The 23,906-nt window shown below is 34.9% G+C and overlaps 1 protein-coding gene and 1 long non-coding RNA gene across 2 annotated transcripts in view; one reads left to right on the top strand and one right to left on the bottom strand.

Moving 5' to 3' along the window:
- LOC147077626 (uncharacterized) overlaps window positions 1–23,906 on the bottom strand; it is a 306,465-nt gene that overhangs the window by 25,740 nt on the left and 256,819 nt on the right. The window lies entirely within an intron of this gene.
- On the top strand, window positions 867–16,883 carry Prosalpha6 (Proteasome alpha6 subunit). The gene is made up of 8 exons (XM_085960612.1): window positions 867–945; window positions 1,471–1,721; window positions 7,472–7,631; window positions 8,954–9,163; window positions 12,262–12,456; window positions 13,857–14,772; window positions 16,041–16,454; window positions 16,626–16,883. The coding sequence occupies exons 1-6, from the start codon at window positions 943–945 to the stop codon at window positions 13,875–13,877; spliced, it is 840 nt and encodes a 279-aa protein (XP_085816738.1). The 5' UTR covers window positions 867–942; the 3' UTR covers window positions 13,878–14,772; window positions 16,041–16,454; window positions 16,626–16,883.

The raw sequence follows: 23,906 nt of genomic DNA on the forward strand, positions 1-23,906 counted from the left end.
CGAACAACAAACAATATGGCTGTCATTAAGCCCACCGAATCGACAAACACACCAAGTTTGGCAGACTTACGTAGCAGCGAAGAATACTTAGGGACCGATAAGAGTGAAAGGAGCAAGAGAAGGCCTTCGTCCAGCGGTGGATCAACCCCGACAAATAGATAACCCGTTTGTATCGTATTGCTACGATATGCTGCCATTGAGGTATCGCATAATTAGTATGAAGTGGTTTTCAACCAATAAGATTTTATATCGAGCTTGCCCAAAGTATGGTGAGCAATGTACGATTTTTGTTTGTAATGACGTCTCCATGAGCGCAGCGATAAAATTAAGCCTCATTGATTTATAGTATAGATTTATAGCGCTACAATAAAATTATTTTATTGTAGCGCTACAAACAAATTTTTTTACCGCTTAAATTTTGTAATTCGCAAAATCATGTTAAGAGTTGCCATACGACAATCCATTCTTACCAGATTCGCTACTGCTTCCGGCAAAATCCTCTTTCTCCTGTAATGGACCATAGACCTGCATGGACCAATAATTTTCAAACAACGCTAATTTTATAAAACACAAATAATGACATTTTTTTATAATAAAAATAAACAAAAAATATGTAAGTAAATAAATTTTACCAACCTAGGTGGGTACCTACCCTAATTTACTTGTTTGCTGGTTGACAGATAAAAATCAATAAAATCCATTTATTCTGCATGTTGACTAGCGGAGCCTTATTTTATTACTATTAATAATTATCCAATCTAAATAAATAAAATTAAGTTAATTTAAAGAGGTTTATTACACATTTGCAATTTTTTTAAATACTGCCACATTTAAGTGCACGCAGTTTTTTTAGTCTGTCAATACTGGGCCGGGCTTTAAATTTTGTTTAGCGGTGACATCGCATTTTACTTGAGTTTAATATCTTGTTAAATATCTGTGAAAATGGTAAGTTCTATTGATTACAGTTATTAAGAACTTATCTTTAATCTGTAATAAGAGGACCCACAATGCTGCACTAGTTTTTTACAGAATGCATCGTATATAATGCTATGTCATTCCTAACCTAAACACAGAGGTTATGTTCTATCCTCTCCGTATATTATGAAATTAGCAACCACTACATAGAATATGTTAATTAATAATACATGCACTAGAAACAGTAATACTCGTTCAAAAAAAATAATAACAGAAAGTCTAGTGAACGAACTGCCTTTATTATTTTTCCAACACAAAGCCACTGTCACTTTTTCAATTGTAACGAGATATTTAGTCCGTGTTTCCGACACTAGTTTAAATTTAAGGTGTGTATTTCGTCTTCGCTTTGTCAAACCTGCGTCAAATTAACAATAATTTATACTATGAAAGTACATATTATTATTCTGATATTATGTACGAGCAATAAAGTAAATTTTGTACTTATAATAATATTATGAATGTTATGATTATAAGCATGAATTTCAATATTTTCAGTTCCGTAATCAATACGATAGTGACGTAACAGTATGGAGTCCTCAGGGTCGTCTCCATCAAGTGGAATATGCTATGGAGGCTGTGAAGCTTGGATCGGCAACCGTTGGACTTAAATCCAAAGAGTTTGCCGTCCTGATTGCCTTGAAGAGAGCAGCAAGTGAATTGTCTGCTCATCAGAACAAGATTATAGCAATTGATAATCATATAGGTATCTCTATTGCTGGCCTTACTGCCGATGCTAGGATGTTAAGGTATGTTCTTCCATGTTTGTATTTGGTTTAGTACCTGCTTGAGTAGTTGGTACACTCCATAAAAATGTTATAATCTTTTCGCTTACACGTATGTGCAACTCCAGCGCCATCTTTAGATTAATAAAGCCTGAGCATATCTTTTTGCACAAGCAACGAGTGGTCCATTTTTCAGCTGTCAAAATCAGATCCCAGATTGCTTGACATATTGATTCGCCCTTTCTCGTTTCAAATTGAATTATAAAAAATTCTCAAATCAAATATCGTCGCCGTAGATGTAAAGGGAGCCAGTCCACAAAATCATATTGCTGAGAAACAGGCACTCAAAGATTTTGTGTGACAAAGAAAAGTAACATTTTTTGTTTTTAAAGATATAACTTTCCAACATAGAATATAGGTACTTTGTAGTGTTATCTTTTTATTATTTTGTACAAATAACTAAAAAAATAGTATTTATCTTAGAAGTTATGTGTGTTATATCTCTTGACCACTGAATATTGAAATGTACAAAAAATGTAGTCAAAAGAGTTTTGTGGTTTAAATCCATTGACCACTGCATCTTTGATGATTTTAAAATGCTTTTGTGTAAGTACTTCACTCATTTTCGCCAAATTTGTGGCTTGGCTCCCTTGACATCTACAGCGACGATATATTAATAAATTATAAATAATATACATTCCTGTTATTCATCAGCTTTCAAAGTCAGACTAGTCCTTCACACATACCGGTTTCCAAAAAATATATAGCATTGATCTATGCATTACATTTGTAGAAGGTGTGTTAATGCTAGTGTATTATTTATCATGTAACTTATCTATTCAAATCAAACCATTCCCTGTGTGAACACGACAGACAGTATGAGCACTTGCAGAGGCCATTATCAAAAGATGATATGTTTTATGATGAAAATGTTGTGTAGGTATATGAATGTAAACGTTGCTCTAAGAATGTCAAAAGGAATCCAATTAGCTATGAGCAAACGTTGACTTTGAAACCAAGATATTAGGTCGGAATAAAGGATATTTCGCACGATTAAAGGAGGCCATTGAAATCCATAGAAACCCTGAAAATATTAATAGGGATGATGGATTATGGTTAAAAGCGTCATGGCTTCCGGCACTATCAGCAAAATCCAATATTCGAGCCGGTATCTCTAGTCGTAACGATTGACACATTACTCTGACCAACGTTTGCTCTTAGCTAATCGGATTTCTTTTGACATTCTTAGAGAAACGTTTACATTCATATACCTACACTACATTTTCATCATAAAACATATCATCTCTTGATAATGGCCTCTGCAACGAGCCCGAAACGTCGAGTAAAGAAGGAAGGACACACGGTGGATACCCAAAAATCTACTACGATAAAAAATAACCGTGAAAGCCTCAAACATTATATAGTAGGAGCACTCTGTAGAAAAATGACAGGCAATGACAGGTCATCCTTAGACAACAATGGGAGGGGCGGAAAAGTAGGACCAGTCGTTGTGAATGTATCGGGCTATCTACTTGAGTCAGCAATAGCAACTCATTGGGAAGAGACTACTTCAGAACAAAATTTTGTTGTCTCCGCAATCTACTTTCAAAGTTTATTATTCACTCTCTGCCCTTAATTTTTAAATCACTTGATTTGCCTACCTGTACTAGACTCACTGGTGATGGTCAGTAAATGATTATTAATTGATAATCTTTCAAAAAATATATGTATATATTTCCTATACTCTGAATACATCAATAATATGTACTTTACTGTAACTGAAAAGTTAGGCCTTCCACTCATGAGAATACGCAAAAAAGACGAGACTGCAACTAAAACTTCAGCCAGTATCTAGCTAATGTATTTCAATGGAGCCTCGCTCATGGCAAGACTGGAATCTCTTAGTTTCAAAACTTTCGCTACTAAACTGAAGATACACGACATCATGGCCTCCACAAAGGGGGGGCTGGCAGGGCACTAGCCTGGGGGCCCGGGCTCAGGAAGGGCCCGGCGTGGCGAGTTGACCATTCAACATTACAAATCCTCTAATAGTAAAAAAAGTCGCCTGCGGCGCTATTGTTCTTCAATATTGTTATTATTTTAAATTATGTGGTTGTACGATTTAATTTTTAATTGTGTATCGATACTCGACAACTCCATATTTCAAAAATGAATGTATTAAAATATACAAAAACACACTCAATATACACATTAATTTTATCGCGTAAGTACACCTTTTATATTTAGTGATAGGTAGGGAGGCCCGCCAAAGATCCTTGCCTGGGGGCCCGCTTCAGGATGTGGGGGTCATGCACGACATGCTAGTCTCCCAGTCTCTCAGTTTCCAGTCTCCCATAAAACAGTGGTGCGATTTCGATTTCAGATTCGATGAAAAATCATTTTTTCTTACCAAAATTGGTAGCACTGAACTGAACTGTCAACAAGTCAAGTCGTCAAAAGTTAAAGATGGGCGAACCAATTTTTAATTAAAAATTTGTGGCAGAAGTTGAGAAATACTCCTGCCAGTATAATTACAGGCTGCCAGAATATTCCCGTAAAGATATCACGGAAAAAGCTTATGAGATTAGATGAGGTTATGAGATTATTATTCCAAGTGGGTTTCAGTAGTGCCGTGTGCGAAGCATCAGTCATTGGCCAGTTTATGAGTTCCATCAGCAACCAGTTCGTCGGATTTTAGTTTCTCCATGAGCGAAAGGCCTTGGTGTATATATTTAAAATATTTTCTCACAATAATTGCATAGTAGGTGGCGGCGCATATTACTGACCACTCAATTTGTCAAATTTTTATCCATCCATTGTGCTAGCAAGAAGAATCTTCTTCTAATTCAAACACTCGCTAACAGTGTTGCCAGATAATTATTTTACAAAATTGGGATTTTTACCATGTGAAATAAAAAAAATCGGGATTTAGGAGTAAACAGCGGTACAACCTAAAAACCGCATAGTTCAATATTTCTAATGTTTATTTCTATAATATCAATCATAAAAAATGACACAACACAAATTACAAAACTCTACCAAAATAATAATATTAAACAGTATTTTTTCCTGACACTCTCCTATTTGTACTTGACTGAAGATTTTACTTCCCGAAGAGTTTCTTTCTGCTGCTTGTATTGGTAAAATTCAGCATATGAGTATAATATGTTGAATTGAACAAGTAATTCCGATTTCATCAAATCAATAGAATATCTGTTTCTTGCATCTGGCCATTTTAAATTCATCTGAGAAAATACCCATTCGGTATTATGCAGATGTTGGTATGCTTAAATTAGCTTGAAAATATTGTGTGCAATTGTGCACCCATCACGTTATTTTGTCTTAACCTAAACATCTTATTTGTATTTGTTGAATAATCGTGAATTTAGCTGTCTATTTTTGCTTAAAAAGCAGGACATCTGGCAACATTAGGCAACTAAGTACTTTGACGCGATATTTCTAAACAAGCTTTATACCCCGTTTACACGTGCATGGGTGTACTGTGCAGAGTAAGAAAATGTATGGGGAAACATTATTATCCTGCAGTTGGCAAGATTGCGTGCATAAATCAAACAAGTTTGGAAGGTTCCGAATTCAACGCGCAAGTAAGATTATTTTTGATCTGCGCCTGCGCAGTAGAGCGGTAGGGGCGAACATGGCGGTTAAAAACCGAACTACTCATTTTGAGCTTAACCGATTTTCATACGACCTGTCAGATAGTACTATAAAATGACAACATCGCGCCTCGCTTACTCTTCAAGAATGAGATTGGAGATACAGTCGGCACTTTTACGTGTAAACAGTTATTGTCATGACAGTTTAGAATAAGCACAATTGCCGACAGTAATTCCATGCACGTGTACAGGCGTCATAATATCGTCGGTGTTTTGTAAAAAGGGCGAATCAACCATTTTGGCGAAATCGAGATTTTAATGAAAATACAATATGTACCCCACTAGCTTTGTTGTGTAAAAATGGCGAATTTTTATCTCCACAGGAAAGTACTTAAAAACGATAATCGACTAAATTTAAATTAATTAAAATTACGAAATAAAAAGCAAATGTGACATATTAGGCCTTTTAAAATATTATATAATAATACCTATTATAATGACAGTATTCTTTCTAAGCTTTATTATAAACTTGTTAGATATTTATAATCATCTACAGGTGAAAAACAAATGCATGTCAAAAGTTAAAAATCCTCCTCCTGTAAAGTAGCATTTTGGTTAATTCGCCCTTTTTACAAAACACCGACGATATTTCAAAATTAATTAATTCGTCAAACTTAATTAACTTTATTACTAAAATGTTTTTGAGACCTGTCGCAGAGCCTCATGTGCCTGAGACAAACAATCAGTGTTACCATCTTTTCTTAACATAATTAACCATAGTAAATGTGACTGACAATTACTTAAGGTTCGTATCATTGAACCTGAATTGAACGAATCATATGGCACTGTTGGATTTGTTTGATTTGGGACCGTTTGGCAGAATGTCCACGGAAACGCTTTTCTGACAACTAAAATTCATTCATAACATATTAGTCTCTAAAACAGAAACACATTTATTGAAACGTCACTTGTTATGAAATTCTAACCTAACGTCGTCTACAATAATACAAATTTAACAAACTGTCGTATTCATTCATTTTAAATGTACAAAATATAAAGAAGGCTTCATGAATAGGTAGCCATTTAGTTCATGTAAAAGATTTATAGATATGACAAAAGTTTTTAAATTACTTTTACTGAAGCTTTTCATAATTGACCACTTGTTTGATTGTTTTCATGTCGACAGTATGATATTGTGACATAGACGACAATCGACCATATTAAATTAATAAAATTCATTAGGTAATATAAAGATCATTCCGGGTTGATTTAACACAGTTTGTAGTTTAGAATCTCCGTTACAAAATATAAATAAAATGAAAATAAATTCTTGGTCTGACAATAATTATAGTAATGATATTAAATCGAACTCTTTGCATAGAAAATATGGCTGGATTTTGGGATAATAAGACCAAAAGCGGCTTCTTGTTCGCGTATTGTTACTTATGAATAATAGGTATTGATTATTAATCTATAATATACATAATTCAAATAAACCCCTATAATGTCTAACATATTAATATGAATATCTCACGATATATAAATGCCGAATAATGCTTATCAACACTTTGACAGATTGCCATTAGTCTATGGATCGTTCGAATTGGTTTGACGTTTCATGTCAAACCATTTCTGATGGTCCGAGAACGGTTTGATTTTCAATGATACACTGAACCAAACGTCAAATCTCAAACCATTTCCGATCTACTTTCTACTCATACAATGTGTACATATATTATGGTTTAGTTTGGTTTGTTTGATTCAGGTTGAAAGATGCAAACCTTTAATATACCTAGTATTTTATTGGCTGTGAGTTCTGCTTACTAAAATTTATATAATTCGAGATTATAGTATTTAAGAATAATTACATACTTGTACCTCCTTTTTTTCACAGCCTAATACTTTGATGAGTTCATTTATCTACAAAAATATTGGTGACAATTTTTTTTTTGTAGAAAATTTACTGCTCTACTGAGTTAATCATCCGCACACGCAATAAAAATATTAGAGAAAACATTGTCTCCACACTGCGCTCAATGCTTTCACACTTCATACAACGATTATAATATTGTGTGATATTATGTATCCACTTAATTGATATGTAGATGTGGTATAAACCAAATCGTTATGAATTAATTTCATTACAATTACAATTTTCAGCCGGTACATGCGTACAGAATGTCTGAATCATCGCTATTCCCACGGAGCACCTCTCCCGGTCGGTCGGTTGATCTCTGCAGTTGGAAACAAGATGCAGATCTGCACGCAGCGCTACGATAAGCGACCATTGGGAGTTGGATTATTAGTGGCCGGATATGATGTGAGTAATTATGTTGATATGCCGGAAGTATTAGCACTTATTGTAACAATTACAATAAGTTAGTTGTAATTCTTACAATAAGTGCTATGTTTTAACAGCACCTCTCTTGGCTGTTAAATTTTAGAAGGAGATAGACAGTTTTGACTGTTTAGACGGCTAACTTATTGTAACAATTATAATACTTCGATGCAAACATATGAAAAACTGCCGATAGCAGTCTTGTGTATAGAATAGATGTGCTGGAATCAGCGGCGGCTGGTCAAACATCATACAAGTGCACTGCACTGCTTGCATTGCTATGAAACATCGTTCAACATCGTAAATCATATTTTTCTTCATAGGTTTTTAATATTATCGCTCACTTATTGTAATGCAAACCATAAACCGATGTGCCCATATTGTCAATAGGCGATAATACAGGCACTATGCACCGTATACGTCATCCTCACTGAAATCATTTGCGCCTGGGCAATATATTTAGTTTACTTAAAATGAACCCAAAGCTTAGTATGAACTAAAGCCATTAAGAAACAACTTAAACCGTGCTAATAGTTTTCGCCATGCGTAAGTTCCAGAATATCGTGCGCCGACCGGATAAAATGACATCATATTGGTCTGAGTAGAGAGCAATTACAGATTTGAATTATGGTTTGTTATTATAGATGCTGTAGCTTACTATGCACGGTCAAATTATGTTTAGTATCATATTTAGCAATCTCGTATATAAAATGCCTGTAAAACTAAAAACAATAGAATTTATTATTTTATAAATTTAAAATCGGTAAAGAAATACAATGTCGGTAAGGTATTTTGATTTATGTGTACTCCAATTTAAATCAGTGAAGATAAAAATAATTTTGCTACCTACCGCATTTCTGGAAAATTAATATTTCATTATCCTGTGTGCTGACTAAACGCGAAATGATGTCGGTTAATTATAATATAGAAAATTATTAATTCACGAATTCTAGTGATGAGCTAATAAATCTTAATACTATTTCAGTGCAGTTTCATAATAATCATTATTCATACAGTGTACAAATTGCTAGACACCTAATGTACTTATATAGAATAAGATGGCTTCCGTTAAAAGTAAAAGGTATTTATCTACTATAAGAGATACAATCGTTTCTTAAAACTAATCCAATAAAGATTTAAGTAACTCGCATCATGTTTTATTAAAAATATAAAATATACAGGTAATTTCCCAAATGTCAATAACCTTTTGTCAAATCAAAAACAACGCCCGCCACTGGCTGGAATCACTATCAAATGTTGCGAATGGTCACATCACTAATGTTTTCACAATATTCTCTTTACAGGATATGGGACCGCACATTTACCAAACATGCCCATCGGCGAATTACTTTGATTGCCGCGCCATGGCCATCGGCGCCCGCTCCCAGTCGGCCAGGACTTACCTGGAGAGGCAGCTGGCTGAGCTGGAAACCTGCAACTTGGAAGATTTAGTTTCACACGGGCTGAGGGCTCTCAGGGATACTCTGCCCAATGAATTGGAACTCAATACAAAGGTGGGTGGATGATTCTAACCATTGTTCTTTTAGGTAAAGGCAAAGGAAGAGATGGCATCCCAAAATTCATCAAAGGTGCAACTGTAATGGTTTGCAATGACGGTCTCGTATTGCATGATTCTATGATCAGTTTTTCTGCAGTGCGACTTTTGTATTGTGACAGACACGTCATAGTGTTGTATGTAGTGTGGGAACGCAAATGAGGTTTGGAATTCTCTAACTGCTATTTATGAAGTTGCTCATTTAAGATAAAATTGTACAGAGTTTATCAGATTTGATTACTGTGAAATTAGCTTGCCAACCATACCGCCAATGTTTTGTGCAATAACACCTGTTCTGATCCAGATTTCCCCATCTTGCCAACTCTTGCGCCTCCCGCCATCCCAGACCTTCAGTGCGTAGAACTCTTTTGTAGCATCACTGCAGGGTGAGGGAGGGCCGGCCACGATGACGGAACCCTTGAGGCTATGCCACAAGGGTACGAAGTGTCGCACTTTTTGGCGACATCCGGAACACATGACCCAGCCACGTAAAACGTCTCTTAATGATTACCTCAATCACCGATAGCTACTGTGTCTGCTGACGAACTCAGGTGTTTGTAACGTGGTCATACCAATGTATCTCATAGATTCGCCAGAGACATCGATTCTCAAAGCTCAAAACCGAGACCTTTCAAGCTTAGTAAGAAGCCATGTCTTACAGTCATACAGGATCACAGGTAGCACACACGAGCGTAGAACAAACGATATTTAGTCCTCACAGAATACAGCCTTGACCTCCATGTGACTCCAAGTTGGCTGAATGCAGTCACCACCATACCCATGCGGATTCCAAGCTCACTAGAAATACCACCATCGTCGGCAACCGTGGCACCCAAGTTTGAACCTGGTCACCAGCTCGACGGGCAATCCGGAAATCCGCAGAGGAGTATCGGCGTCAATGCATGCAGCACTGCACATGGATTTGGTCTTAGCCGCATTCAGATGAAGACCCACACGTTTCGAGTTGGCGGCAAGATTAGCAATGGGAAAAACATCGATAGTCTTGACAGCTGTAAATACCTGGTGGTGCACATCTCGCAAATTTCACTATCTGAATGGGAATGGCTGGAGCAACATTCAGCTCAATGCACTCACAATTGCACTCTGTAAAAACCAAATGCCTTATGAGTCATGACATATGAATACGTGTATTAAATAAGGCTCTAAGTACCAAAAAGTACTATTGCCTGTAGTTACAAAATACCGAGTCATTGCAGTAAAATTTCATGAAGCAAACCTTTTGAAAAATGTAGTTTTACAGTGTGAAGCAATCACGGCAGTTTCTATAATTTTAGGTATTAAGAACTCGCAAGTGTCAACACACCATCGTCAGCTATTTTATATTGAATGCCATTGACCACTGCAGTGCTACTTACACCATTATAAATAAAACACGCCAACGGACTTACATCGTCGACAGGTTTAATTATTTTGCTGTATTTTTTTTGACTTGCTTGAGGCACTTAGACTATAGTTGAAGTTATTGGCGTTGGTATGTAGAACATTTTTCTATAAAAATGTCAGTTTTTATTTTTTTGGTACTTAGCGCCTTAATTAATACACGTATTCATATTATGAAGGCTCAGAGTAACTATACTGAGCTTCGAGATGTTGGGCGGATACTGGGTATGTGATGGAGTATCGATTATCTCAGTTTATCGATTATCGAGTATCTCAGCGTGATGAGACGCTGCTTGGTGCGCTCTCTTATCTCCTCGTTGCTCCTAAATTCATACCACCGCATACCCAGTATCCGTCGCAAACATATCTGTTTTCAAAGCTCAGTATGCTCAGTCTGAGCCTTCGTAAGGTGCCATGATTCGCTATCATAAATCAGCACCGTCAGAATACAAGCGTCGAATAGGTGGCATTTGGTTTTGACTGAGTACAATTGTGAGTCCCAGACACTCCACATTGAGTTGAATGTTGCTCCAGCTTTCCCATTCGGATAGCGAGCTCTCTCTGCAAATGCCATTTCCAGTGATGTGTACCCCCAGGTACTTAAAGCTGTCGACGCTCTCGATGTTTGGCCCTCGCTAATCAGAAGGAAATCTGGATCAGGACAGGTGCTGTTGCATAAAACGTTGGTTTTCTTCACGTTGATTTTCAAACCAATGCGAGACTAGTTGTCATGCAATCTGTCAATTGTCTCCTGAATGCTTTCGATAGAGTTGTCGAATAGGACAGCGTCATCAGCATATTCCAGATCGCATAGCTTCACTGTGGCGTCAACAGATATGCCTCTGTCAGGTGGTATTGACTTCCGTAGTATGAAGTCAAAGAGAATGATGAAGAGAAACGGAGCAAGGATACAACCCTGTCCGATGCGGGTCATGACCCCGAACCATTCCGTGACAGTGCCACCAATTCTGACACAGTTGTTATAATATGTATTTGAATTTCATTATGATCATCCGTTTTTGTTTTTCAATCATCCGGAACATCTTCATCCTCAATTAGTTAGATTAATCGATTTTCTACTGACTTCCATTCATGTGGATGTGCCCATTCATACGTGCATGGATATACTGGCGGCAGTACGTGCTGTCGCGGCCATAACCATAAAATGCAAATGTGAGCATTTATTGTCATTCATGTTGCAAGACTGCATGCATGGATCAAAAAAGTTTGGCGGCTTTTTAATGTTCACGCTACAACAACTTCCATGACGTATGTGAATGCGCAGTAGAACGATAATGGCGAACTTGCCGAAACCACACCGCACAGAGTATTTTGACATTTTTTTGACCAATTTTCACAAATATCACTGTTAAATACCACCATTCAATGAAATCAACGTGTCTCGCTAGTACTTAAAGAATGAGACTGGCGAGACAATGAGCACTTTTGCGTGTAAACAGTTATCGCGATAATTTAATTTTCATACTATTGGTGCCAGTAAATCCATGCATGTGTACAGGCCCTATAAGACAAAATAGAAGTCACTATAATCCTAAGTCCCTGAACCATGAGGTGAAATGTTAAAAGTTTATGCCTCCAGCTCTTCCTAAGAATCATATAATATGCTGTGCCTGTAAATCCAGTTTGCTATTTCAGAATGTATCAATTGGTATCGCCGCCAAGGATAGAATCTTCGCTGTCTTAGATGAAGAGGACACAGGCAAATACCTGGCTTTGGTGGAAGGAGAAGAAAGACGAGGAGTTGGAACCGCAGTGGCGGGGACAGGGGAGGGCTCTTCTCCCCCGGGGGACGATCAGCCTCCGCCCAGCAGGCCGGAACCATCACCACAGGTTAGTATCATTACTACGCTCATATCATAGATAACATACATAATAATATCGACACCCCCAACGAACAAAGCAGTAACTCACTTTTTGGCTGTTTTGAGTTACGACATCACGCATACTAAGAAGAAAACATTCTTTCTGCCTGTATTAACGTTGTATCTCTATGTATACCAGTTGCAGAGATATGAACTCGAAAAAGGTTGTAATTATTATTTTTTGCATTTTAACCTGTAAGAAAATAGTAACTTGAATTACTCCATCTTATCAGTTCACAATATTGAACTGCAAACATGTAAAATAGTTGTATAATGTATTACAACTTTATTCTGCGGCAAAATGTTTACAAGTCATCGGTGTATTGTTTGTGTTTTATTCTGATAATTGCAGTGGCCAGAACAAAAATAGACTAGTTTTCTGTATGTACTCATATGCTGCGAAGGTTTTAAAGTTATGTTGCAACAATATTCCATGACAAAAATTTATTTTAAATCATCTCACGAAAAAAGTTGTAATATGAGTTACAGCATTATTCTTTGGAAATATGCTGTTTTATGACAAGTCGTAACTCATAAAAAGTATACTTCTGGTTGTTTTACAGAGATAAAACATTAATATATTTGATTACCAGCACTAACTACAGTAAAACCTCGTTAGTAAGAACACTGATAATTAGAAATCCGCCGTGATTGGAACTTTTCGCGAAAAAATAATCTTTGAACATTATTTTCATATAAAACCATACCTTTAATTCGAATTTCGTAATTCGGAATGATTTCCTAGTCCTGGCATATAAAAATATTCAATAAATCGTAATAAAGTACACTATTTCATGAGCCAGTCATTGAAAATTGTCACAGACTTTTCTTAAAACATCAAAAATTACTTATTTTATGAAGGTAATAAAAATAATCCTGACATTTTATGACCCAATTTGGTAGGCACGACAGACACAATCTCCATGCAAACCAAGAGCCTTAAGGCTCTGGCACACGGAACGCGATCTAGTTGTATACACAATTAATTCGAAATAAAATTATGGTTTTATATGAAAATAATGTTCAAGGGACTTTTTTTTCGCGAAAATTTTGAATTATTCATGTTCTTATTACGAGGTTTTACTGTGTATTAAAAGTATATCATAAAGGCTTGTATATCTGGTTAAAAATGTCACCATGATTACAAGAGGTTGCAGTATATCGTGTGCAATATATTAATTTATTTAAAACTAGTCGAGGCCAGTGTAGTGATTGTTTTAAAGTACAGCGTGTATACACACTCATTTTCTATGGCCGGCATTGTATGCACGGATTTGTAGAGCGCGTAAACGCGCTTGTGGCATACGTCCGGTTTTAATTGAAAATGTTTTAATACCTTCATACATATTATGTATCAACTTTTTTCAGGTGGCGATGGAAACGGAGTAAATCAAGTTGATGAAAGACTCTGCCAATCTGAAGATGCTGTCACAATTGATCAGCGAACATCTGATGTCTCTCCGGCATTATCAGCATCTCTTCACTTCTTCAACATTAACAAGTTCTGCATGATTGGCATATTACAGCAAGAGATTATATCATCTCTCCCCTTTTTTCTTTTAAATCTGAAAGGATTGCCATGGCCGGTGATGTGTTTTTGATGTTTTTGAGGTTAGGAAATGCACATATTTTTTGTATGACCAACTCATCGTAACATTTAGTCAGTATTGTATTGTTCAAAAGGCTTTATAATATTCTTATTTTCAATGACATCTATTTTTATAACACGGTATTCTGTCATACTAAGATTGAATGCGGTATCTCAACAAAATACTAATTAAATATTGAATTCATAGGAAGTAAAATGTTGGTAAAGCGTGATTTACTGCCAATAACTTTGTAACACTTTTGAATGGATTTACTGTAAATGGAAACAATAAGATTGTTATACCTTGTATAGAAAAGAATTCTCATTATACAAGGCTATGTCGAAAATACATGGAAATATACACCAAATGAGATAAGTAGATTGTATCTTAAGAATTTACAAAACGATGCCCATTTATACTCATCTCACATAGGTGGAATATACACTAGTGATTTGGTTGAACAGATTTATTATCCTCCTGATTGGCATCACCATCGACATGTTAGTTCTGCACCTTGGGAGAACAAACAACTGATGCTCCCGATTTATAAGATAGTAAAGTTGTCAGGGACACACAGGTCGATACTACCAAAAATGACTAGATTTCTCATTTACAACGTGTGTAAGTCTGAAAAAATACGTGGCCAAATTTAGATATCTTCAAGTGTTTAAACTATAGTAAGCATACTTAACCCGGTACCCGCTTCTGTCACGAATGTAGTACGCGATATTTCGCAAAACTACGGGGCTACAGCGCTTCTGTCACCAATGTTGTACGCAAAAATGCGCCGGGCGATAATGTAGAATATACATGACGCATGGTTTTGAAATCTGTACCATAATTTGCCTTGTTTCATTACCAACGGTGACATATATATAATATTGTCAAATAAATTTTATTACAATACTAAAACTTCGATGTTTGACATGCCTTCGACAGGCCGTCAATCTTCGCTCATTTAATTTTGGTTTGAAACATCCCGCCACTTTACTGCGTATGCGCAGTATACGTAATATCACTGTTGTGAGAGGACTGTGCAAGGAATCGCTCTTGTTGGTTTTCCATACAAAATATTACGTATTTTACGCGATCTATTGTATTGTGTGAATTTTATTATAATATTTATGAATATTTTGTCTGTGTTATTGTTTATGTGTTTTTAACTATACCATGCATGTGTATTAAACTGTTATAAGGTGTTTTGACTATATTTTTTGGACTATTTTACCTTTGTTATCGTAGTGAAACTAGTGAAAATCCATTGAGGTTGTTGCCTAGAACTTGAACAGATCATTTGCCGGAACACATTCCGCCCACGGCAAATAATAAAAAGCCCAGAAGACGCTGTCATGTGTGCGGAAATTCAAAAATTAATAAAAAAAAAGTCTCTATCTAGATATATGTGTTGTCTTTGCAATGTGGCTTTGTGTCTCAGTCCGTGTTATAAAATCTACCACTCTTCAAAACAATTTTAAATATGTAAAGTAAAAATAAATATGTAACTCAGTAATAATATTTAATAGCTGTTTAAGTGTCTGCCTAAAAGTTTGTTTAGTCTAAAATTATTGTGCTATATTTACGACCCTAGTCAGGGAAAAAACATTATGTGTGATTTTATTACCACTTGTGAAGTGTTCACTTCGTGTCAAGTACGAGCGTGACGAATAACAAAATGCAAGCCTTGCAGTGCTCCATATACATAAAACAAAATGGCGGAACCGTTCTAAATTGTGAGTCTTTGTATAGAATTTATTTCTTCGGATATTTTTGACATTATGACTGATTTATTACAGTTTTTTAATGTTGTAAAATAATTTGAACATGTCTAGGCGCCTAAAGAGCCATAAAACTCATTTTTTATTGCCATTTTTATTATGAAACACAGAAGTTAAACAAAACAAAAAATGTTACCGCGGAGAGTGAATTCGTCATACCACAATAGCCCCGCGAGTGCCGGGTTAAGAGAAAGCCACGAATAGTATCCATGCAACATAATAAGTAAAGGAGTCTCAAAAATTTCTTTTAAACTCGCTCCACCATAAGGTCGTATTTCAACTGATGCGGGGCACAGACAATCGACCCACTCTAAAGCTAACTTCTAACTAAAAAATTATATTGGATTTTTAATACCGTAATGCCATGATCCCTTACAGATGGTATTCGCGAAAGAAGAGATAAATGTTACGTTTGAGCTTAGGATTCATGTTACCTCTATTATGTAGGTTAATCCACTGTTGGATGAAGGCCTCCCAGTAGCTCCGTAACTCATCCGGCCAATAGTTAATCGCTGTAACTTTCGATGAACTTGAATCAATTTTATAGATCCAGCTGATTTTAGGGAGACCCTTTTACCATTGTATTTGTCCAGTTGTATCCAGTTACAGTCCTACAAACTTATCTGAAGAATGGTCAGAAATGGAACTACGAACTACCATATGAACGTAATTTTGAAAACTTTATTCGAATGTCAGATTCTGTCCAGTTGCGAGTCTTGATTGGGTAGTTTTTGATTGTGGCTCCCCCATCAATTCTTCAGATAAGTTTGTAGGTCTGTACCGAGTGGTAATACCAACCCACTGCCGTTTATCAGTTTGGTGACATCTATCACATCGCATACTCCTGTCTGCCAAAAACATAATAGGAATATATTGCCGGCCATGGCAAATAATGGAAAATAAATATTTTTGTGTTTTCTCAACACATTTACTTATATAATAATTTTTTCTTTAATTAATTTTGCGTCATGTAATATTTGCTGATTTGTAAAAAAAATATAATTCAATAAAATACCTTTTAACTTTGTAAAAATATCTTTTATTTCTTAACAATGTGTATACAGCTGTACAATTCATAAAAATACGTATAAAATATCTAATTAGCATAATTTTTTGTGTAAAATCCTTGTACAATTCGTTGTCTTGAGTATATGTTGTTTACATAGAGATAGCTTAAAATCTGTAATCTTAACAAATAATATAAAAATAGCTTGAAGTAAATAGTAAACCAGCTAACTAAAAAAATAGATATTTTGATGACAATATGAAATAAGTTATGTTCTATTTATTTTGATAATCAGGTATTGTCTATGATCAATCATAGATATTGGAAGTGTTTTGTTAATTTATTTACTGTTGGTGATTTGTGTTTGGATGTACATAAACAGCTTTCCAATTTGATAAATGCAAACGATAAGTATTGTCAATATCACTTGAAGAGATAGCCATCTTGCTTCACCATTATGAAAACGAAATCCATTTGATGGGTAAACAGTAAACAAACACAAAATGAAACTGATATTCATTTATGCCAAGAAGACGGATGTAGTAAATGCATAATTATGTTTATCATGGGTCAAACAGAGACAAATGTGAAACCGAAATCGAATCAATTTGCAAAAAAAATGCGTCTACTGAAATCTCTGCTATTCCCATTTTGAATTTGTCTCTGTGAAACTTAACTATAAAGGCGAAGAAAAGATTGAAATTCATACGAAAATTGGATAAGCAGCTTTTAAATCGTGCAAGTTGTAATAATTTTACAAGTATCTTTAAAAAGACTTGTAAAAATTGATCTTTTATCCAATTTAGTCATCAGGAGATATGATGAAAAATCATATGGCGTATATTCAAAGTCTCATGGACGGTCGAACATCCAATCAAATTCATCGTCAGCGTGTTGGACATTCGACATACTTTCCTCTGATTACCTCTGTTGGACACCTCAGTTTTTGAGTTATCGCCCACATGACAATTTGGAAAAACTTGGTATAAAATTCAGCTGAATAAAATATTCAAAAAACATAAATTTTGGCAATCAGTTAAATTTTTTTCTCTATGTATTTTCTACACTAGGCACAGCATATGGATTACCTTGGTGTAAGACACAGTACAGACTTTCACAAGGATTGATTGTTAACTATTCACTCAAATTCTTCTTGGTAGGGGGGGATAAAGTAAGAGAATGTTGGAACATTGGATCCTAGGTATTGATTGCGAAAATATGTTTTTTGTGTCATAGATTATAACCGTGGATTTATCATACTACATTTGCATCATACTGCATCTATTTTAGGCCTCTTATACACTGTCGACTTGTCTCCGACAACCAAAAAGTGTGGCTGGTCGCCGTAAATATGTGCATTATCAATGATTTCCTTTCTTCTATCTAATGGGAGACTGGTTGATAGCGAGTAATGGGGCGACCATATTATCATCACATCATGTGCTGTCACAGTAAGCTCGCGCTATGGAAAAAAAGTGTGTAAAGTCGTTTTTCTTCGTATTTAAAATATTATCGGACCTATCACTTAAAACATTTCAGTTTGCAATATCTGCCGAAATGGCCAGGACAACATTGACGTCACCTCACGCGTATTGCGCTACATCCAATGACATATTAAATGGACGACTCACTTCATACCCGGCGCGCACGAGAAATTGTGCATGAAAGTCATTCACAGATGTATAGGTAGATGTCACGTGACCATTGACGTATCCGTTTCCATTATGCGATACAAGCTTCGAGAATTTATAGTAATATAACCTTTATTGTAATGGCGTATTAGTGTCATGACTCATTGCGTTAGAAACAGATTCTCGGTTACTTACGACTTCTCGGAGATTAGACACAAGTGAGCCCAGCGAATCACAGGTGACTGACTGTCCAATGGTTCCTCTCATTCAATTACATTGAATGAACATTCATCAATATCTTAAAATGGCATTTTATAAATAATAAATAATACTAACACATGCAAAGTGATATCCCATCTTTCTTGGAGTGTTTAGTAGATTTTTTTACAATTTTTAACTAGGCACATTGGCATTTTGTAACACAATAATAACGGTGGAGTCGAAACCTGACAGTCAGAAATTTTGTATGGGCAGACCCAGCGGTGTCGCCAGACCGCTTGCAAGCAGAATGTTCATTTGAGCGTAGGATACCGATATTAAAACATGAATTTCGCCATCCGGCAGACCCGACACAAAGTGAGTGTCATTTTATTTTCTAGATGCTTCGTCCATATTAATGTCATTGGCTACATCACACAACTGCATGCATGAGTCAGTAACGCTTTCTTTTATTCTCTGCATGCCTACACATTTTCGACTAATGTCAAACGCGTGTGCCATTGACTATTATTTGTTTTTACTGATTTGGTCTATGGATTTTCTGATAGATTATTATCTATGACTGGTGTTTACATATATATCAAAATGTAAAGCATCGAATATGGGAATATTATTTTCGAAGTTTTTGTTTTCATTAAGACATTGATGAAATTTTAGACCAAAAATGTCATTAATTTTACAAAAACACATTTGGGAATTGACAGCACATTTATCTACGATAGAAGAATTGTTGGATGTTTTTTGTAAAAATAATTAGATGTCACTATAAAAATGTTTATTCAAAACCGCATGCAAAAACAGAAATTGCCATATGTAATTTTGACTGCCAATAATTGCTTGACTCAATGCTTCTCGCTTTCTATTAATTTACCTATATCATGGACCCATGTTCTATCCGCCTTTTTTATTCTGTTGATCGATAACAGCAAAATCGTAATATACATAACAGTTTCAATCTCCTCTTCGCAATCTGAAGAATTACTCGAGTTGGCATTTTCCATAATTGAATTAATGGGTTTGATTATTCAAAATATTCTGTGGAATGATCCATGGACTAAATTTGTCGCCGTGCCAGCACGTGACATGATCGTAATGTTTTCGCCTCATACGGTGTCTTACGTTGGGTAGCAAGTTGTAGAATTACTAGTTGGATAAATATTCATATAAAAACAGAAGAAAAGGTTAGAAAAAAGAGTACAGATAACTCAAAACTTAACTATGCCTAAATTGTAACAGATTTCGTAATAATAAAGGTAAAATTTTTAGATTTTGTGAATACTTAAATAAAGTGCAATCAGTCATTCGTTTACAAATTATCGTTGTATCTATTACATAATATAAGTTAGTCGTAACTTGTCTTAAAACTTATTTTTAGCACATCATGTTTTGAAGTCTGTCAGTTTTATTCGTTGTATTGTGATTTAACATTGTAATAATATATTTTAGATTACGAATAAATATAACTAAAATCAAAGGATAGGTATGCGAAATAACATGACAAAATTTCAACGGCATAAAACCCAGTTTACTTGTGCATGGATTTACTGCTGACATTATGTTGTCTCTGTTCTGGCAGAACACACTAACTGGAGAATACTAGTTTTGAGTAATTTGACTTTGAAGTTGTTAAAATGTTTGAAATGGTCTATCATGTGAGTTTATTAAGTGTTCGTAAAAAGGATGACTTTAAAATAAAGACTTTATTTATTAAGAAGGTTTCCAGACGGTAAAGTTTGAAATAAGGAACATTTTGGTATAACTAACTCAATGTCATTTTTTCGAATTAGTGTCTTCTGCCAGAACAGTGACGATGTATTATACTGTTCTGTCCTGTCAAATAGTAACATAGAATGACAACATCGCGTCTCGCTTACGCTTGAAGAATGAGATTGGCGAGACAGTCAACACTTTTACATGTAAACAGCTATAATCATAATAGTTTAAAATGCTCACTATTGGTGCCAGTAAATCCATGCACGTGTACAGGCGGTATTATAATTAGTTACCAGTGGCGAAGGGGAGGGTAGGCTGTTAAGATCTGATATAAATAGTGCACACTAAAATTTATCATTAATATGTAGAGTCCGTATTCTTTATGCAGGTGTGCGGTTTTCTCCCCGTTTCAGCATCTTAACACTGCATTCCCTCTTGTTCCCTCCCATTGAAAACTTGCAACAATCGAACGCGATGACACAATGCTTTCCGTCCGCGAGCGACGTGACGTGAACGCCAGCTTAAAGAATACGGACTCCAGTTATTTGTTTTCATTGAACTAAGACTACAAATAGCAGATAGTGTAGGCTAATTTTTAAAATTCCATTAAGTAAATCCTGCGTAAGCCAAGTCATAATAGATTCTTCTTCTTTATTATGCCATGTCCGATCATAATATGGGCCTCCACAAATTGGAGGTTTGTATTAACCAATTTTTTGTTTTTACAAGAAATGGATATTAGCACTTGCTCAACCTATTAGGTCAATACTCTGACTCCAAGCACAAATTGAAGAACAATATGTGTATTTGCCAGACCCAGATTTGAATATTTGTATATCTATAAAATATCTAAAATTATGCCATTAAATCATTCACCATTTTAGATGTTTTATAAATAGAAAAATATTTTTTATCTATTGAATTTAAAAAATAAAACCAACACCATCTGTAATACGTATTCTCAATTAAATGAAAATAAATATGTATTTTGTTGAATGATCTTAACAGCCTACCTCTACCCCTTGCCATTGTTAGAAAGAAAATTAATTTCTCAGTACATAATTAAATTTATAGGTTTTTGTATTTTTTACGTTCGGGAATCATGTGTAATCAATAGAAATCAATAAATCAGACTACTAAAGCTGATATACCACCATATTTTATTGAGGATTGTTTGCAATTAAGCATAGATATACAGTAGAACCTCAAGTTTTCAGATTCATTAGGATTATTGAAAATTCATACAAAAATCTAGTCTAAATTTTTCTTATAATCTTACAAAACTGATATCTGGATAATCGAACTTCCAGATAATCGAGGTTCTATATAAAAAATTATATATTTTCTGAACTTATGTCATAAACTTCAAAATTGTGTCTCTTTTGAAACGCATACTCAATCCACACAATAACAGTTAATTCAAAACCAGTGGCATAGCTAGAAATATTGGGCTCCAATGCAAAAATTACGTTAGGCGTCTCTCCCTTCATGTTTCTAAATACGGGATGCGGTAATCGGATGAAACAAAATGATTTTAGTATTTAAAATAAAGAGTTGACATTAAAATAAAATGAATTCATTATGTATATGTAGTTACTTGATTATTTTATTACTAAAACACCAAACTATAAAGCAATCGACAACAATCAATAGTTTCAAGTTGACTTGAATGCAGTGTGTTTTATCTTGAATTTGTAAATCATTTGCTATCCATATGTAAGGATTTCATTAATTTAAAACAATTCCTGAGATTTATGGTCCCAATATTTTTTACTCCACAGTTTCAATTATTTTTATTTAAGTTGAAAGTTTTGCCAACAGATGTAATTCATATTTTTATTTAGGTATGTTGCTTGATCTGTCAAGGTAAACCCAATCAAACAACTACATAATATTATGTATACAATATAATATTATGTATTTAGTTTAAAAATATGGGCTGATTTCGTTTGAAAGAATACATCATTTTACTAACAGGCTTTTTAGTTTGTACAATAATTGAGCGTAGTTATGCACAAAGCAGCCGAGCCACACAAACCTCAAACAGAGATAGAAGCACTTTTATGTAAATTGTGTTTCTTTAAATCAGCAAAGCCTCTGTATACTGTGTATACTTTTTGAATGATAGAAATTATATATATATATGATTTTGTATAACTTTTGAAGAGATAAAAGCATATAATCTATGAAGTTTTGGTGTTTTAGCAGTCCAGATGTTTTGAGTAAAATGGTTTATTTTAGAATGTGCATTCTGCAGAATGCAGTCATCTCTTATTTTTGTAAGAAAAGTCTTTATTTTTGATTATTTTCTTTAAAAATAGCCTTCTAAGTTACTTAATTATTATGGGAATTTCAAAATTCTGAAAATAATTCGAAAAACTTGTAAATTATACATCAATATTTAGCTGCCTGGCACTATTTTTTATATGAAAAATCTGTATATTATATTATATATAATAAAATGAAAAACATATCATGTAATTGAGAAAATAATGTTTATTAATTGAATGTAGAAAAACATACCTTACAGTCACGATTTTAAAAATGTACGTAAGTACATAATATTATCATTTGGCTGCTTTTTGCAGAACGAATATTGCATATTTTTAGAACGCATTTATATGACATTTTTGTATGACAGCAGCTTGGTTGCTTTATGCAAATCGAAAATGTCATATTCTGCGATTTGCAAAATCTTTAAAACGCATTTATATGAGATGTTTGTATGACAGCAGCTTGGCTGATTTGTGCAGAACGTAAAACAAACGTGTGAGATTATGGAAATCACAATAACTCATTTTTTTCAAAATTGTGGCTTGGCTGCTTTGTGCATAACTACGCTCAATTATTGGAACAGTAAGTATGTAATACAAATAATATAAATCAAAATGATATTGTAAACATAGTAGAAATATTCACCATAGTTTTCATAAATTATATAATTTTTTTTATTGCAATGCGTTTGTTTTTGGAAGACAGATTTGTAATATTGCAATGGTATTTGTCAATTTTTTAAGTTTTGTCAATAGATGGCAGGTTTATTATTTAACCAGGGAACAAAATTTAATACATTACAGCAGCTACCATAATAAAGTAGCTTAGAGTCATTAAAGCCTCAATTACATTGAGCTTCTTTACGAGCTGTTTATTGGCGAATTTACAATCTACCTGTAAAGTTGCCCAGTGTAATCATCGAATAAGCTAATAAGTAGGTTGTAAACACTCTACCGAGAAAAGTTGAAAGCCGGTCAACTTTACACGCTACACGCCGGCGTGTGGGCCTACTGCGTCTGCGCAGTAGAGCGCAGTACCAACCTCCCGGTAAAAAAACGAACTACGTTCCGTCAAAATAGTCGCTGGCTTGTGGCTTCTCAGCGAATGGAAAGTTTTGTGTGTAATCATCAAATCGCAGTAGTTGAATCGCCCGCTTTTATATTCGCCAATAAACAGCTCGTAAAGAAGCTCAATGTAATTGAGGCTTTAAA

This window comes from Rhyacophila brunnea, unplaced genomic scaffold (genome assembly GCF_057557595.1).
Source record: "Rhyacophila brunnea isolate RB1 unplaced genomic scaffold, BYU_Rbru_1.0 scaffold_12, whole genome shotgun sequence".
Taxonomy (NCBI): Eukaryota; Metazoa; Arthropoda; class Insecta; order Trichoptera; family Rhyacophilidae; genus Rhyacophila; species Rhyacophila brunnea.